This window comes from Talpa europaea, assembly GCF_964194135.1.
Source record: "Talpa europaea genome assembly, chromosome: 14".
NCBI classification, from domain to species: domain Eukaryota; kingdom Metazoa; phylum Chordata; class Mammalia; order Eulipotyphla; family Talpidae; genus Talpa; species Talpa europaea.
Window position 1 is genome coordinate 69,804,850 of NC_140082.1, and position 18,886 is coordinate 69,823,735.

An 18,886-nucleotide genomic window follows, 5' to 3' on the forward strand; every position below is an offset into this window, starting at 1 on the left:
CAATAGAAGGCAGTGGGCTCCAAATTGCTTAGTTTTCATACTGTGGTTTAATCTACCCATATAATGACTTTTTTGTTTTGTGTTCTTGAAAAATCTGCACACACATGCATAGCAACTTTAAAAAACTTCATTCAATAATTGCTTTTCTTCCCTTTGAAAACATTTGGTTTTGATTTTACAGCACTGCTATAGACCATATATGTGCTTTGATTATATATGGAAACCTTATGGCTTTAGAAATTTCAGCACGTTTCTTCCAAACGCATTTAACCCTACTATATTACAATTCCACTTCCTCACACAGCAGATGTTTTGCATGCTAACCCTTCCTAGAGACAACTGTTCACACTTAAGAAACAGAATCACCATCCTGAGAACACAAAGCACCATGGGAGAAAGTCCCAACTATTCCAAGTAAATTTTACTCAGGCAAGGGTTTCTCCTAAATAACACAAAATTGCAGAGTATATTTCTGGTCTTCCTGCATCTATGCTAAGACATTGCATAGCTATGGGTACCACATGAGAAACGAAAGTTTTATGTGTTTATGAAACCCAGACAATGGCTATAATATTAAGATAAAAATCTAGTAAAGTAGGAAAATTGGAGAAGTTAAAGGCAATTAAAAATGGTCTATAAATCTCACTGCTATATATTTTTTTCAATAATTCCACTCCTGGTGAGCCCTGGTTCAAGGTATATATTCTAACCAAGTTTAAAGAATAAAGTATCTGCACATTATTTTGTTTGAAAAGTGAACCATATGTGCATTAGAAAAATTTTCAAAAGAATCACACCCTTTACCATAATGTTCTTCTGCATGTCATTTAATATTTGCTTTTCATCTGTCTGCTCTAATTTGGGAAATCTTCAGACAACACCACAACATAATCGTACATGCAACCCGCCTTTGTAACACCTGGGTTGCAGCAGGCAGCCATTTTCCAGGGAATGAGCAGGTGACAGTTTTCCCCAAGCCCTACTGCTGGATCACCTGCCTAGGTTAGGACACACAGCTCTATCCAAGGCACTGCTGTATAAAGTCCATCTCATCTCCTCAGTAGATTGTCAAATAGCACCCAGATCTGAAGCACTCATCCTCTTTTATAGGGTGGGGAAACAGTAGCAGAATTTAGAAATAAGGTGAATTAAATGTGTTTGTGGGTGAACTGTGGATTTGAGTTAGTGGATTTGAATCAGTAGCCATGCTGCCTGGCATTCTGGTTCAAGTTGTTAATGCTGTGCTGTAGCTTCATGAATAACCAATGGGAAATCCCTTAAATATACTCATAGATTCTCAAGCACCTTATTATTGGGTTTATTCTGGAAAAAGATCAGAAATAACTGTTAAAACAAATAAACTATTTTTACCAGGCTAGCTTATGCTCACATGGCATTATATGGGGGCCAAGGGTTTGTTTTAAATGGGCCGTTTGTATTACAATAAGACCTTCTACCAGTGACTACTCTTCTCTTAGCTTACAAAGATTTTTTTCTGTTGCCCTTTGCTACCTTTCTGGAAACATTCTCTTCTTTCTCCCATGCCTTCTAAGTAGAGAGCCAAGCTTCAGAGGGTGTAAGTGTCTAGTATTCTTGTCTGGACCAACCACCCAGTCTTTAACACCTTGTAATCTGGCTTTTGTTCTCTTGACTCTTCTGAAACTGCCAAAAGCAACTATCCTTGCTTTTCACCTTCCTGGACTGGAACAATATTTAACATGTCAGCCATCCCCTTCTTCCTAAAAATCTCTCCCTTAGTTTATTTGTTTCCCTTAGTAAACTTTCCTTATTCTTCTTATCCTCTAAGGGTAGGCATTTCAAAATCTTACCAATCCTAACTTTTCTAGTTGCATTTACGATCAGTTTAATGGGAGGAATGACTGAAGTTTGGAAATTTTCACAAAAGAAAACAGATACAAAAGACTTTCTTGCGAAGTAATACATTCATTCAACAATTACCATTATATACTAACGATGCAGGACATCCTGGGAATATAAAAATGGCAGACATGAACATTGCCCTCAAGGAACTTAAAGTGTAATAGAGAAAACCAGACAGGTACACAAATACTTACAAAACCAGGTAAAAGGATAATGTGTTTTTAGGGGGATATAGATAAAATATTTTGTGAGTTCAACAAAGGAAGAGATTTACTTCCAGCTAGAGTGGGGAAGAGGAATCCAGAAAAGCTTCTTTGAAGATGTTGTATTAATTTGTGTAAATACTGAAAAAAATTAATACTTTCGAAATACCTACCTAATAACAGAAAAAATATGTATGACTTTTCAAAATGAAAAACTTTTAGTCATTTGAATGAAGGCACTGGTATTTCTAGAAAAATAGAAAATTTTCTTAATGTTTCATATTTACTTGTATCCCAGCTTCCCTTTATCTGTTCTTTTTTTTTTTTTCAAAAAATTGATAAATAAAATGTGGCATATACATGCAATGGAATATCATTCAGCCTTAAAAAGGACAGAAAATTCTGATACATGTTACAACATGGTTAAAATTGAGGACATTATGACATCAGCCAGCCACAAAAAGATAACTGCTGTATGATTACATTCATATTACTCAAAGTCATAGAGACAGAAAGTAGAATAACAGCTGCCAGGGACTGGATAGAGGGAGGAATGGGAAATTGCTGTTTAATGGGTATAGAGTTTTACTTTCAAAAGATGAAAAAGAGTTCTGGGATGGAGATGGCATGATGGTTGCATAATGTCAACATACTTACAGCTACGGAATTATATGCTTTAAAATAGTTAAAATGGTAAATGTTATGTGATGTCTATTTACCACAGCCAAAAAAAAAAAAAAAATTCACCCCCCCAAAAAAAATTTAAATATTTTTTAAAAAAATGGAATGGGAATTTACTAATAATAATTTATGTTGTAATTTTACTCCATAGAGAAGCTAACTCTCTTGAGGCAGACTTTAGAGTTCTCAGCATCTGAGCTTCTTCAGTAAGTGAATTTCAAAGAATTTCAAAGATTACACCTAAGTCTACTCTACGTGTCATAATATTATTTTTGGAACCACAATGTAAAAGATCTCTGACAAGACAAACTTTTTTCCAGAAACTCTTAGTCATTTGAAATTTTGCTTTTCTATTGAAAAGACAATGCTTTATAATTTTCACATAAAAAAATACCTCCATTTTAGTATGGTAACAAAATTCTTAGGAAGAAACACAACCTATCTGAAATAAAATGCTATGAATTCAAATCATAGAAGTTGTCAGAACAGTGTCTCTTTCTGAGCAAAAAGACACTGAGAAGCCAATCCATTTCAGGAAAGAATGCAAAATAATCAGGCAACTATAAATGAGTAAATACAAATAGGATTTAAAGTCTAAAAAGTCTATCTAAAGTCTATCTTGGATTAAAATCACTTTTGGAGAGACAGGATTCCTCAAACATCCAATTCAGAGGAAGTTTATTTTTCCTTCATAAACATATGCATAAAGAAGGTGGAAACAGTAGCAAAATGTGGAGAAAGTATTAGAAGGGGAAAAAAATACATGCTAGTAGTTTTATTGTTTAATAGATGATCCAGATTACTTTACCTTTTTGGTAATTTGAAAGGTCTGGAGGGTCTGAAAAAGAGAAAAGGAAAAACAATAAAAAAATTAGGCACTACAGTATAAACTAAGGCTATAAATATAAATGTAACATTTTACTTGTTCTTTTTCCTATGGAAGAGTTCTAGCAGAGTTAAAAAGACAACTCTGAGATATTTTAAACACAAGGATTTAAGGGCCAATGTTGACTACCTTATACATGAGATGGGGGTGAGTGCTAGTTGGTCATTAGGGGGCAACACTGATAAATCCTGATAAATCGCATTTATACTGAGCAACATTCCCTGAACTACAGATCCATTCATCTCTCTCACGACAAGAATTTATATACCTGTCTCTCATCTAAGTTGCTTCTTTACTCATCCAGGATCCCCCAAGATTTTTTTTTAAAGATTTTTTTATTTATATAAGAACTGGGGTATAGACCAGAGGTGTGGGAGGGTGAGAGCATTCACCAGAGACAGAGTGGGGAGCAGTACAGGCAGACAGACTGAAGACACTGCTGAGGGGAGCAGTGGGCGAGACAGGAGAGGTCTGCTGCGCCATGTGGGTTTCTCCCTGGCCAGCTGGGAATCGAACCCACACTGCAGAGGCTGCGGATAGCTTCACAGTACTGTGCTCAACCCGCCATGCTACCGGGGAGGCCCACATCCCCCAAGATTAAAAAAAAAAAATCAATATATATTTGTACTAGAAATATTCTATTCTCTCTTTCAAGATGGAGGAGCTGGTCTTCCATCTTTCGGTGTCTTCTTATCTAACTTCACAGTTCATTTTAACAAATTCACTTCTATCTTGTACTTCAGCTCCTACTTCCCCAAATTATTCCTTCTCATCCTCATACCAACCTCCTCCTCCCAGATAGAGTGGCCAAGCCTTCTAAAGAAACTCCAAACTCAATCTACCACAGTTTTTTCCTATTTACTGTCACATGGTAAGCACTTAATAAATATTTAGTAAACAAACAAAATTTACTGCCCATTTGTCATTAGGCCCAAGCACAGTGGTTCTCACAGTAAGGTCTGAAGACCCCTGAGAGCTCCCGTGACCCTTCATGGGGCATGCGAGGGCTTCCCCTTTTCCAACTATGTATCTGCATAAGGCTAGATTTCTTTTTCTAAATTCACACATTTCAATCAAATAGCATATTGCAACAGACTTACTGCAGAAGCAGATATGAAAATTCCTCTCTTCTGTTAAGCCACACATCAAAGATTTGCAAAAATGCAAAACAATGCTAATCATCTCACTAAATAAATATTTTTTTGAAAATATATTTCATGGAATATTTTATTTCTGTTAACATGTAAAGGACTTACATTGTTATTTTTAAACATGTTAGCAAATTAATACTTAAAAATGTCTCAGTTCAAATTCCTATATGTTATAGATCAGATACAACCCATATAAACAAAAGCTCTTTGGGATCCTCAATAACATTTAAAAATGTAAAGTTATGAAATCAAAAAGGTTTTTGATAACCATTATACTAATACAGTGAGGACATTTACATTTATTTGCTGAATAAATGAATGAATTTCCTAACTGTACACTGTCTTCTAAAATCTTCTACTGGAATGTCCTTCACTTTGAGGCAACAAGACAAAGCAAAATGTACTGAAACAAAACACAAAAAATTTTTCTAACAATCTCTGTACTTCAAGTTTTTTCTTATTGTTGATTTCAGATCTTTTGAGATATAGTTTCTTATTTCCCTCTCCATTTACATTTCTCACTATGATATATGTATTTATCGTTTTTTTTTTTTTTGCTCTAACTCCTTGTACAGCCATGAATGAAATAAAAAGCCCTAAATTTTATGGAGCTTACATTCTAGAATGTACTTTGTGTTAATCTGTTTACATCAAGGATGCATGAATTCTAAACTTCACGCTTTATTTATATATCCTCTTGAGGAACTCACAGCCCATTAAAAATAATCAAATCAAGGAGATCGGACAATCTCAGAGACAGCAAGCACTGGAAAGAATATTAGTGTACACATATTCCAATTTAATCCCAGTTACATTTTTAGAGATGGCCCTGAGTTTGGCTTTGGTCATCTAGGGTGTTAGGAGAAGAGATGGAATAAGAACTCAAGCCCCTTGATGCCTAATTTGCTGCTCTTTGTCCTGTGTGTGTCTGTCTATTCAAAAAAAATGCAGGGGGCAGAGGTGGAGGGGACAAAATAGAGATAATCATAAATTATCAATCTCCTATACAGGAAAAAGAAGTATTCTGTCTTTTGGAAGATATGGAATTTAAAGTCAGAGTTTCTACTTACAAGAGCATAAGAGAACTTGTTGCTTTAAGAAGCATGAGTAAATATTCAAAGCACAAGTAAAGAATACTAAAAAATTGCATTTTTTACATGTATACAGTAAATAGAATTCATTTTTAAAAACTGACAAATACAGTGAAGTCTAAAAAAGGACTAACTCATTGGTGTTCAGATCTTTGTAGCCTAGTAAAATGTATGGTCCTTTTTGGACATCAAATCAGTGTTTGTGGGATTAATGGATGACCATCTTCCATTACTCTTCTCGGGGTTGGCAGCTCTGAAGCCAATTAGTCAGTGGAAAGCAAGAATATGGGACATAAATACCAACACAGGTAAATTCTCTCCACCCCCCTCCATCCCTCTCCTCCTTCTCCCCTTCTCTCCCCTCCTCCTCCTTACTGTTTCTCTCTCCCCCTACAGCCCATCCCCATCTAGCAATCCTCATCTCCGTTACTACTTTACCAGATTTACTAAATTTGGCTTTGTGCCTTGGAACACTTTGTAAAAGCCCTCTCCATTCAGTGCTGCAGAAACCACTAGTCTACTGGCTAATCAGAAAGGCTAATTAAAGGGGAAAATTCTTTAAATACAACATATTCATTCCTTAAATATCTAACTTAAACATAAATGTATGTTTCTGACAATCTTTTCCTACATAAACCTTATTTTATTGTCTAAGATTTCCAGTTTTGGAGGACTTTGGTCACTTGTGAGCATCCGGAGCATACTGAATTTAGAAGATTTATCTTGAAGTCTTTTACAATTGTTTCTCACGTTAATTCAATATCAAATTTTTCACAGCAATTTACCTTTATTTAGGTCTTTCTAAAGCCTACAATTTTCTTTTCATAAAAATAGTTCTTTTAGAACCTATATATAAATGGGTTGGAATTTTTAAAATTTAACTAAATTATGTAATTAACAAACAAGTCCAAATGGCATGCATAGGTTTGTTGAGCACATATGTCAAATGTTAAGAGTGGAAGAGTATGGCTTTAGTGGAGGACAGTCTCATGGTCTGCCAGAGCAACCTCAGTGTGCATAGAATGAATGTGCACGGAGTGAGTGTGTGGAACGAGTATGTGTGGAGCAAGTATGTACAGAGCAAGTGTGCATAGAGTGAAGGAGTGTGGCAACTCTGCTAAGGTAGTGAAGATCTTGGAAATATGCTTTGTGAAAAATGGGCTTTCAGAAAAAAATGCTTATTACTGAAGTCACGTTATTGGGGGTAAAAATAACAAGAATTCTCCCCCCAATAATAATTTCAAATATAAACTACATATTAATTTTCAATATAAGTTTTACTGAGATATAACTCGCCATAAAAAGTATACAAATTGGAATTGGTTTTTCACAATTACACACTCATCATTATAACCATACATTGATTTTTAAAGAATGTGCTATCTGAACACCAATGATGAAGATTTTAATAGCTATGCGAGAAAATTTATTTTTACAGAGAGGGTAAAGTACTGAACAAAGAAGCAAATCACTTGTACACACATTGTTAGTTGTTTACTCTCAGTTTCAAGTTATGTATCCTCTTGAGTTTCCACAAGAATAGATTTTGCTTTCATTAGGTGAAAATGATGCCCAGAGACACAATTCTGGGATAGGTTCTATGAACAGTTGCAAAGGCATGTTCTATTGTATATATTCTGGCTTATAACAAAGGTAAACTAAATACTCTCTTTCTTCCTACTTACCCTCAGTAACATTTTTTCAACCAAGCAATTCTAGGATCTATGAGTAGTTTACTGCCTAAAGTCAGACACAATTACAAATTCACCACATTCTTTCTGATTGGGTAAATATTTCACCTTATGTTAAATCTGAGACAATGTAGAAATTGTGGACATCACTTGAAAAATTGAGGTTGTCACAAAGATTATCTTCTGGGAAAACATTAGATCCCATTGATGTTTTTGGGCTAGTGGACATCCCAAACAGATACTTCAAACACCCAAAGCACAACGGTAGGTAAAACCTGAAACACATTTGATATACAGTATTGCCATCTTTAATTCTGTCCTTAAAATCTCTTGCCAGAATGTATTTATGAAAGGAGGCAAGTAAGTGAATCCACCACACACTTCATCCATCAAAAGAAGTCTTCCTCCATTTGTAAAAATCTTTCTGACTTGCTACTTTTAAATATCTATCTAATAAATCCTACAGGATGTCTTTCACCCTAACCTCAGTCTTGTGCTGATAAGCAGTAACTAGTAAAAACCATCAATCTAGCCTCTATTATAAAGATAAATGATGTTTTTCCAGGGTTCATTCACCTTTTAATATCATATGGTCAAAACACATGCCAAAAACCAAACAGACAATAAAATTAGCTGGGAACATCTAAAGTTTAACATCGTTGGATAAACTTTTAGCTTTTTTTTCTGCTGAGAGAAAGCCCCACGGCAGATGACATTTGCATGCTCCCCAAAACACTCCCATGAGTTGTGGCAGTGATAAGTTTGGTTTGTGCACGATTCCCAGACAATTGTCTGGGGTGTCACTCTTTTTCTCCCACTCACGAAAGCATTTCTATGTGTAAGTGGGTAATAGCAACATTATTATCATAGAGCTAGGCTCCAAACTGCTTTAAAATAATAAAGCACGTATAAATTCAGGTACTCATAATTAGTAATAAATTGCCCCTGGCACTTCACACTTGAGAACTGTAACAGCAGTTGAGAACCTTGGCTCCAGGACTCTGATGACCAGTGAGCTGTGGTATGTGCACATTTATCGGTCAAGGGAACAACTAATGAGACTGTAAAGTTCTCAGAAGGTGGGAGCAGGTGGGCAGGGGGGAGGTACAGGGTAGGGTAATCACAATAATCAGGGTTGGGTTAGATACAGAGGCAAAGGAAATTTTATAAAAAGGTAATAGCAAAAAACTATGGGGGGAAGTTGACGAGAAATAGAAAAAGTTTGGAACAGTTACAAATGGTCTATTTTCTTTTTTTCACTTTTTCTCTCCCTTTTAATAATTTTTGAGGTGAAATTAGGGGATATAGAGTGAGGGAACTGTAAATACTAAAACATCCCACCTATCCAGAGAATTTGACTGACATAGCTGCAGAATTCATATCACAACTTAGGTTCTAGGGGGTTTCACAAATTCCAAATAGTTCATGCTTGCATTCAAGAAAATCAAAGTTATGGAAGAAAAGTAGCATGGCGTATTTCTGAACAACTAAAATGCTATGAAGAAAATATAGCTTCTGTTTCATAATAGTAACCAAATCTAAGTAAGAAAGTGCTGAAAATAGCACATTTTAGTCTTGCTGTCCCACTAGATTGTACCGTACTTTTTGTAAAAGGGTATTCTACAAGTAATAACTTTAGATCAGTGCAGGCAGAAGAAAACAGGAATAAAGTATTTGAAAATAAAGAGTCCACACTTTGTAGAGTATTGTTTAAAAGATTTTCAATGAAAACAGTCATTCATCATTAAGTTAATTCCCTGAATCATCATGGGCACACTTGGGTCCTATAGTGAAGATGAAACAGATACACTGTAGACAAGCTTAGATGGGCCTCAAATTCATCTTTCATGTGTTGGAGCTAAATGTTTATGGCCTGTGTCAAGAGATTTGAAAGATAACAATAGCCACAACTACTTACAGGAAAAATCTCCTGCTCACACAAGAGATGTTAGCTCAAGAGTGTTGGTTATCTTGATGTCTAGAACTGCTATAATGAACAGAATTCAAGCTACTATACAAAATACAAAATAAACTTGGAGGAGGGGAGCAAATAGTTGGGAGTGGCGGATGTATCTAACAATAAAAAATAAAGAACATCTAATAAATTTCAAGCACTTTAAACATTAAAAGAGATTTAACATATATTAAATAAATATGAGTATGAAGAAAATGTTAAGAAAACTGAACTCGGGCCTCCCCGGTGGCACAGCGGTTGAGCGCTGGGTTGCGAAGCTGCCCGCGGCCTCTGCGACGCAGGTTCGATCCCCGGCTGCTCCCCGGCCACCTGAGGAGGGTCCCACATGGCGCGCAGAACTCTCCTGCCGCCCGCTGCTCCCCTCAGCAGTGTACTTCGGTCCTTCTGCCTGCTCTGCTCCCCGCTCTGCCTCTGGTGAATTCTCTCACCCTCCCGCGCTTCTGACTGTACCCAGTGCATGTATAAACAAAACAAAACAAACAAATAAATAAATAAAAACATGCCTCTATTTAAAAAAAAAAAAAAAAAAAAGAAAACTGAACTCATCAGTAATCAAAAGATGTGAGGTAGCCTGGCCCTGAAGCTCATTAGCTGAATGATCTTGAGTAAGTCCTTTAATTTGTCAGGATTTGTAAGAAATAGAGAGTAACTAAAAATGAGCCGGCATAAGAACTAGGCTTCTATAATTTGTTTAGCATTATCTAAAAGAAAAAAAAGGAATTAATAACACTACTATTCCTGTATCTCCTCTTTTTCCTCCTCCTACCAATCACCGCCACCACTAAACCATTACTAGTAGTTCATCTGAAAATGACATTCAAGCATTCACTAAGAAGTCATGCAGAATGCTGACGCAGAATGAAGTGTGGTGCATCTTTATTCATAAGCACTGTGATCCTTTATGATTTACAAGGTTCAAATGGCACTAGCAACTAGCTGAATATAATAAATATGCATGGATCACACAGTCAAGCCTAATTAGAGTAAGATTTAGAGTAATCTAAAATTACTGTTAGAAGTGTAGGGAACCCTGAAAGACAGCCTATCCAACACTTTCATATAACGTGAGAAAAGGTTTCAAGATCAGAGTAAGTCGAGGGAGACCCACATTAGAATGCAAATGTCCTGATTTGATCCTGTGCTTTTTGGCACAAGATGAGTATGAAACATGCAATGAGATACTGGTTATGAGCTGAAATGGGAGAGAGAACAGAGCAGGAAAAGTTTCACATTTGAGAACAAAAAGTACATGTTCATGAGAGGGCATATGCAAGGATGTTCACTGAGGGGTGATGTGCAATAAGGAAAAAAGTAAGAGCAACCTAAATGTCCACTTACCCTTAGAGGATGCTTGAATAAATAGGGCACATCCACACTATAGGACACCATACAGAATGAAAGCACACACATGCACTGGCACAGAAAGAACACCAAGACAATGTGAGAAGTTTCAAAACAATTCATACTGTATTGATGGAAAAAACTAAATAGAAAATATGCAAATATGTCTTAAAAATTCAAAAGGGAACATGGACAAAATGGATACCCTTGCTTATCATGGGGAAAGGAATCAAGGGTGAGTTTTACTTTGTATTTCTGAATTCTCTATAAGAATGTCTTCATGTATTAATTATGTAAGCTTAAAAAAGTGAAATGAATTTTCATAACGAAAACTGCATATGTATTCATTTATGTATATGTGACTGAAATATTTCATTTGGAAGTTTCCCTTATTGATACAGATTTAGGGGAAATGGAGCACCTTGGCTAACTATGAACTAGATGAAAAGAAGTAACAGAGATTAGAAATTTTCTTCTGTTTTTTTATTAATATTTTATTTTATATTATTCTTACATCATTTTTCATTTTTGCACAATGTACGCATTATCATTTTGATTAGAAATTTTCAAAGAACCTAAAATGTATTTAATCCCAAATCTATTGTTAATTCTGTACAATTTGAATATTTAGCACACAGTTCAAGTGATATCAAGTAATGTGGTCATCTTTGGAATCACTTGGGCAGGAATTCCCAGCCCCTTCCCTAGGGATCTGGTTCAATAGGTCTTAAGAGAAGAGCCTACAGAGTCAAAGACTGAATCACAGCTTCAGAAAATTTGCCAGGAAAATGTGATCTCCAGCCAAGAAACAGGTAGAGAATTCTACAAGAAAATAATCATAATTTAAAGATATACTACAAACATTTGGGGCCTCCCTGGTGGTGGTGGGAGTTAAGCACCACACTATGAAGCTATCCGCAGTCTCTGCAGCACGAGTTCAATTCCTGGCCAGCCAGGGAGCCACCCACATGGCACAGCAGACTTCTCCTGTCTTGTCTGCTGCTCCCCTTAGCAGTGTATTTCAGTCAGTCTGCCTGTTCTGTTCCCCATTCTTGTATGCATAAATAAATAAATATTTCAAAAAATTAAAAAATAAAGACATTACAAACATTAAATAAATGCGGAATAGGGAGACAATACTGAGCCAAAGGGTTCCGAAGCGTGGCCTCTCAACTTAAGATGTAGGATTTGAGTGAGGTAGGTTTCAGATAGCGGAACAGGGAAAGGAAGCTAACTTTGTCTCCAGAAAGGTGCCAGACACCTTCACACAGCAGCACAGGCAATGTCAATGTGGGAATGGTGAGATAGGGTTGTCTGGAGGGAAGCAAGATATCAAAGTGGGTAACAGAAATAGGAAGTTAGTTTCCTGAACAGAAGATGATATGATGAAGACACTGGTTTAGGAAGAATGGGAGGCAGATGCAAGATGAACTACAAAGAGGAAACACTCAAGATAAAGGGACCAGGTTGGGAGCTACTGCAGAGACCTAGGTCTGCAATGCTGATCTGGTGAATTCTCTCACCCTCCTGCACTTCTGACTGTACCCAGTGCATGTATAAACAAACAAACAAACAAATAAATAAATAACAAACATGCCTCTATTAAAAAAAATGAACAATGATGCAAAAAAATAATTAAAAAAAAAAAAGAAAATAGAATTGACTTTGATCTTTCACTAATGACTCAAAAATCTCTGAGTCTTATAATTATGTGTGTCAAAACTATGGGTATTAATTGTCATAAACATAAATGGTATTACAAGAAACAATTCTGGTAAAATTCATATCCCATGCAGAATATAACACATTTTGATACTCACTGTTGTTTAATATATATATATATTAAATGATGTACTTTAAGTATAACTAGAAATACCTAAAGCTGCACTTAACATACCTTTATATGATGAATTGAGAATTGTAGCAGTGCCTACTGAAGCGAAGTTAGTGATAATTTGAATTACAACACAAAGACACTGTCCAAAAGATTAGCCTGGAAGTTGAGGGAATAGTTTTAGACATACATTTTTAGGGTTTACATTAAGCCTAATTCAACACATATATTTCATTGCTTTCACTAAGATAAGAAGACACACAAAACATTTCTCCACTTTCAAAAATACACTGATCTCATTTGTGAAAAAGTAAAAATGTTTTGCATTTTCATTAGAAATTGCAGACACTGTACAAATAAGTTTGTTCATTAATTAAAACCTCAGTGAAGATATATTTGTATTTCTAAAAATAAGTTTGTTTAATTAATTAGGATTAATTAATTACAGTTAATTTAATTAGTTAATTATATTAAATAGGGCTTCATCAGTTAGAGTACAACATTATTTATAAAAATATAAACAATCATAACTCATAAGCCTGCCTATTATCTTCTCTTCCAATATTTGCTGTTTTTTAAGTTTTAGTATTGTTCACTGCAGGAAGTATTATTTGAGCTCAAAATTACAAGAAAGATTTTTAATCTTTCTTAAATTCATTTTCACATATTTTGGATTATTTTGCCCTTGCAAAACTTAGTATCACACAAGTTTGAGTTTGGAATGTTAAAAGTCACACCTGCTATTAAAAATCTTTGGGATCGAGGGGAGTGAATAAATAATAAAAATCCACTGTATCAAAATGAATTCCAACAGTGTAACCAATACCTTGCAGCTGTTGTGATATCTTCATTTTACTGGCTGGGAGGACAGACTATTCCCTCAACTCCTACGGAAATTATTTAGTTATGCTTTCAAGAATAACATATAGTGAAACCTTAAATGAATTTTCTCGTATTTATCCATTACCTTAAAAATAAAATTTATGTAACTCAAATAACTACCAGAAGACCAACGCAAAACTCTATCATAGATTTTATAAAAATAATAGTGATAGAAAGGGTTTTCTTCTCAAATGCCTGAGGCTGAAAAAAATTAAGCTTAAAGAATTAGACTAAGGACAAATGTGAATTTTTTGAAGGAAGAAATTCCTCATTCCAATGAGGAAAACCCCAACATGGTGGGACCATGTGTTCTTAAGTTGTAGTGAAATACTGGTCAAACTCTGGTGCTAGGCAGCCTTAGGACATTCTTTTCCCCCTAACAGGGTGACTACACTAAAACTTTAAATTCACTATATTCCACTCATAATGGTATAGATTTTGTTTGTACCTCCAACATCTATTATATATGATGATACCCAAATACCATGAAACAAAGGATTTATTCTAAGGATAATATTTTTAAAAGACCATGATGAGGAGTCAGAAGACCTGTGAATGACTGGATGTTAATCTGGGGTTTTAGCATCTCTGGATTCAATTTCTTGTAGAATAAAGAGAATTGGGTCCTCGCCTGCTGTGAAATTCTACAGTATTCTTCAGTGGAATTTTAGATCATTCAGTCACCACACAAGTATTTCAACACTCTGCAGTGGTGAAAGCTGGGAAGTCTTTTTCCTAATCAAAATTCTATGTTGAAATACTTAATGTGAATATTTAATAAAAAAAAAGATCCTCCGCCAAAAGAGAGTCAAGAACTAGTGTTTTAAAATGCTTTGAACAATACTGGTTCTTTATGTGAATAGCTAGAGAGACAGAATTTTTAAGTAGCTCTATAAATGCTTTAATGAACAAAAATGCTAAAAAAAGCATTTTGTAGGGCCTCCCTGGTGGCTTAGACTCAGAGTTATCACCTCTATGGCCTGAGTTCAATCGCTGGCCAGGGAGTTAACCCACATATGGTGCAGCAGCCCTCTCCTGTCTTGCCTGCTGCTCCCCATAGTAGTGTATTTCAATAAATCTGCCTGTTCTGCTCCCCAGTCTGTCTCTGGTGAATCCTCTCACCATCCCCCGCACCTCTGGCCTATACCCCAGTTCTATGCAAAATTAAATAAAATCTTTAAAAAATAATAAAAATCTAAAAAAATAAATAAATAAAAAGTGTTTTGTAGGAGGACAGGGCAGAGTTCTCTATCTGCTAACCTTAGATTAACATAGAAACTAATGGCTTCAGTGACATGTCTATGCTAGTAGCGTGTGTCATAGTGCTGGGGGAAAGGATGTCCTCATTTCACATTGGGATTGCCCTGTAACAATAGAAGAAAAAACAATGTAGGGAATCATCCAGGTTATAAAGATGCTTGTTGTGAGAAGTGATCAGAAATCATCTTCTTCACCAACCTAATGGGTTTTATGAGAAGAGCAAACATGAAAGAGTGCTCAAGTTAAAAGGATTATATTATTTATTTATTCATGTAATTTTTAAATTTTATATTTTTACTTTAATTTGGGGGTTACATTTTTACTCCTCCATATGTACACATGTTTCACTCACCCTCCACCAAACCACCCCCCACCCTGGCCAACACCTTTTCTGTTTCCCTCCCCCATCTTCTCCCCATCCTGCTGCTCCCATTGGTAACTACTGAATTCTTTCACTACGTCCAAGATTTATTCCTGCTGTATTCTGTCTGTGTATGTTTTTCAGCTACTTATATTTCCACAGATGAGTGAAACCATCTAATAATCTATCTTTCTGATTTATTTCACTTAACATAATCACCTCAAAGTCCATTCATTTTTGTCCCCAAATTCCCTATTTCATCTTTTTCACAGTTGTGTAGTATTTCTTCAAGTATATACTCCACAATTTCTTTATCCATTTATCTACTGAAGGGCAGTTAAGTTGGTTCCATGACTTGGCAATTGTGGACAGTACTGCCATGAACAAAGGCATACATAAATCTTTTCATATCAGAGTTTTCATATTTTTAAGATAAATACCTATTAGAGGTATTGCAGGATCATATGGAATTTCCATTTTCATTTTCTTAAGAAATCTCCATACCATTTTCTGAAAAGGTTACACTATATTGCATTCCCACCAACAGTGAAGGAGAGTTCCTTCCTTTTTTTTTTTTTTTTTTTTTTATCACCACTACATCCTTGCCAACATGTATTGACTCCATTCTTTTTGATATGGGCCATTCTCACAGGGGTGAGGGATATTTCACTAAGGTTTTGATCTGCATTTCTCTTATAGCAAGTGATGTGAAACAATTTTTCATGTCTGTCGGTCATTAGAGTGTCTTCTTCAGAAAAGTATTTATCAATAGACCTGCCCATTTTTGATTTGGTTGTTTGTTCTTACTGCCTGGATTGTATAAGAACCATATAAATTTTGGAGATTAGCCCCTTGTCAGATGTGTGGAGTGCAAATATTTGTTTTTCCACTCTGTAAGTTGCCTCCTTGTTTTCATGATGGTTTCATTTGCAGTACATAAACTTTTTAGTTTGATGCTGTCCACTTATTTATTTTTGCTTTTGTTCTCTTGCCATTGGAGTTTAGTCCCCAAATATATATTTGCAGTAGGTGTCTTGTAGCGCTGTTGTTTTTTCAAATATTTGATGGTTTCATATCCAGATCTTTAACCCACTTTGAATTAACTTTTATGTACAGAGTTATGTGTGGATCTATTTTTTTTTGTCTGATAGCCATCCATGTTTTCCAACGTCATTTGTTAAAAAGGCTTTCTTTTCTCCATTGTATGGCCTCTGTCAAGGACTAACTGTCCATATTTATGTAGGTTTATCTCTGGTCTTTGTATTCCAGTCCATTGGTCTGAGTTTCCAATTTTGTTCCAGTAACATACAGTTTTGATTACTGTTGCTGTGTAATATATAAAGTCAGGAAGTATGATACTTTCATTTTTCTTGTTTGCAGGATTGCTTTAATTATTTGTGGTTCTATATCAAATTTATAATTGTTTGTTCTATTTCCTTGGAAAAAGCCATGGGGATTTTGATAGGTATTGCATTCAATCTATAAATTGCTTTAGGTAATTTGGCCATTTTAGTGATGTTTATTCTTCCAAGTCATGAACACAGAGTATCTTTCCATTTCTTTTTGTCATCTTTCATTTCCTTTAACAGAGATTTACAGTTTTCATTCTATAGGTGCTTCACTTCTTTCATAAGTTTACTCCCAGGTATTCATTCTTTTTGGTGTGACTGCAAATGGGATTGCTTTCCTTTCTTCTGATACATTGTTTACATTCTATATGTAACATTCTATATGTACATTCTATACAACTTATTTTTGTGTATTGATTTTATATACTGCCTCTTTATTCTTCTATTATTTCTAATAGTTTTTGGTAGAGTCTTTCGGGTTCTCATATGTATATTAATATTTCATTTGCAAATTGTGACATTTTTGCTTCTTCTTTTCCAATTTGGATTCCTTTTATGTCTTCTTCTTGCCTAACTGCTTTGGCAAGGACTTCCAATACTATGCTGAACAACAGTAGTGACAGTGGACATCCTTGTCTTGCTCTTGATCTTACTGGAAATTCTTTCCACTTTTCACCATTAAATATTATGTTGGCTGTGATTTTGTCATATATGTCTATTATAATATTTGGATAAGTTCCATTTATTCCCATTTTCTGAGTGATTTTATCATAAATTGATGCTGAATCTTGTCTAACAGTTTTTGGGCATCTATTGAAATAATCATGTGATTTTATCTTCCTTGTTGTTTATCTGGTGAATGACATTGAGTGATTTAAGCAAAGTTCCTTCAGGGAAATTCAGAGTACTCTGGAATGCTCCAACATGCCTTGGATGATTGAGCCCAGCCTGGGGGGTGGGGGTGGGCATCTATTCTCCCAGTCATACTCCCCCTCACTTCTTCTCGCTTCTTTCCCTCAGCAGCCACCAACCTTAGTTTGAGTTCTCCATAAGAAAATGCAAGTACTCTGTCACAGGAACTTCTGGATCTTCCTCTGAGCAAGTATGACTTTTTTTTAGCTGTTTTTAGGGGAGAAAGTGATCCCAATCTCTCTATTCTGTTATGCTGTGGGTGAGTCTCAAAAGAATTCTTTTAAAATTTATTTATTTATAAGATTTATTTATTTATACAAGAAAAGGGGTATAGGCCAGATACATGGGAGGTAAGAGGATTCACCAGAGACAGGGAACAGAACAGGCAGACTGACGAAATACACTGCTGAAGGGAGCAGTGGGAGAGACAGGAGAGGTCTGCCATGCCATGTGGGTAACTCTCTGGCTGGCCGGGATTGAACCTGCACTGCAGAGGCTGCAGACAGCTACACAGTGTGGCACTCAACCACCTGTGCCACCAGCGAGGCCCTGTTTTAAAATTTAAAGGCCTCTTTCCTGAGTCTCCAATCTACCCTCTGAGAAAGGCAGTATACAAATCACATTTTATTCTAAAAATTTACCTTTGATTGGCTTTTTCACCACATAAGTTCCCTTTGTCCTGAAATATGAACTTTAATTTCTAAAGGGGAGAAAAGTCTTAATAAATAAGGAGATATATTTACTGTCTTAAAGTTGGTTTTATTTTTGTTATTATAAAACTAATACATTCATTTTAAGTTTGTAAATTTCAGAAAATTATATACATATATATAAAATCACCCTTACTCTCACCACACAGATGTAATCTCTGTAATTCTTTTTTTATCTATTTCCTTTCAATATATTTTCCTTTGTGCTAAATACAGACATTAAATATGCACACAATTAGGAACATATTGGATACATAAAGTGTTATCACTTAGGACTATGAGCTTTTTCCACATAATTAAAATCTTCTGAAAACATTATTTTTAGTAGCAGTATAATTTTTCATTATGTTTACCAAAATTTCATGTATGCACACAATTGAAATCATGCTAACACACTGCTTTATTTTTCTTCTGTTTATATATATCTTTCCTATTTAGTAATAAGAACCCTGTATTAAAGCTAATGAAACATTACAATCGAGGCAAATATTTTCCTAGCTTTGTGGCATGTTTTTATTAGGATTTCTTGGATATGTTTTTAAAATTTTTCAGTTGTTGAAATATTCTTTTGTTACTTATAGGACTACTTCTACAGTTAAGGAGTCATATTTGGTGCAGATGTCATCTTCTTTATAACTCCATTTACTGAATAATCAAGGCCAGTCCTATTAGGATGTT

At 35.3% G+C, this 18,886-nt stretch overlaps 1 protein-coding gene across 1 annotated transcript in view; it reads right to left on the minus strand.

Moving 5' to 3' along the window:
* DISP1 (dispatched RND transporter family member 1) overlaps positions 1–18,886 on the minus strand; it is a gene marked incomplete at its 3' end in the record, with an annotated part of 59,939 nt that overhangs the window by 16,958 nt on the left and 24,095 nt on the right. Inside the window, exon 2 of the mRNA XM_084253367.1 lies at positions 3,574–3,603. Coding sequence (XP_084109493.1) covers positions 3,574–3,603 — 30 coding nt within the window. The remainder of the gene's footprint in view (positions 1–3,573; positions 3,604–18,886) is intronic.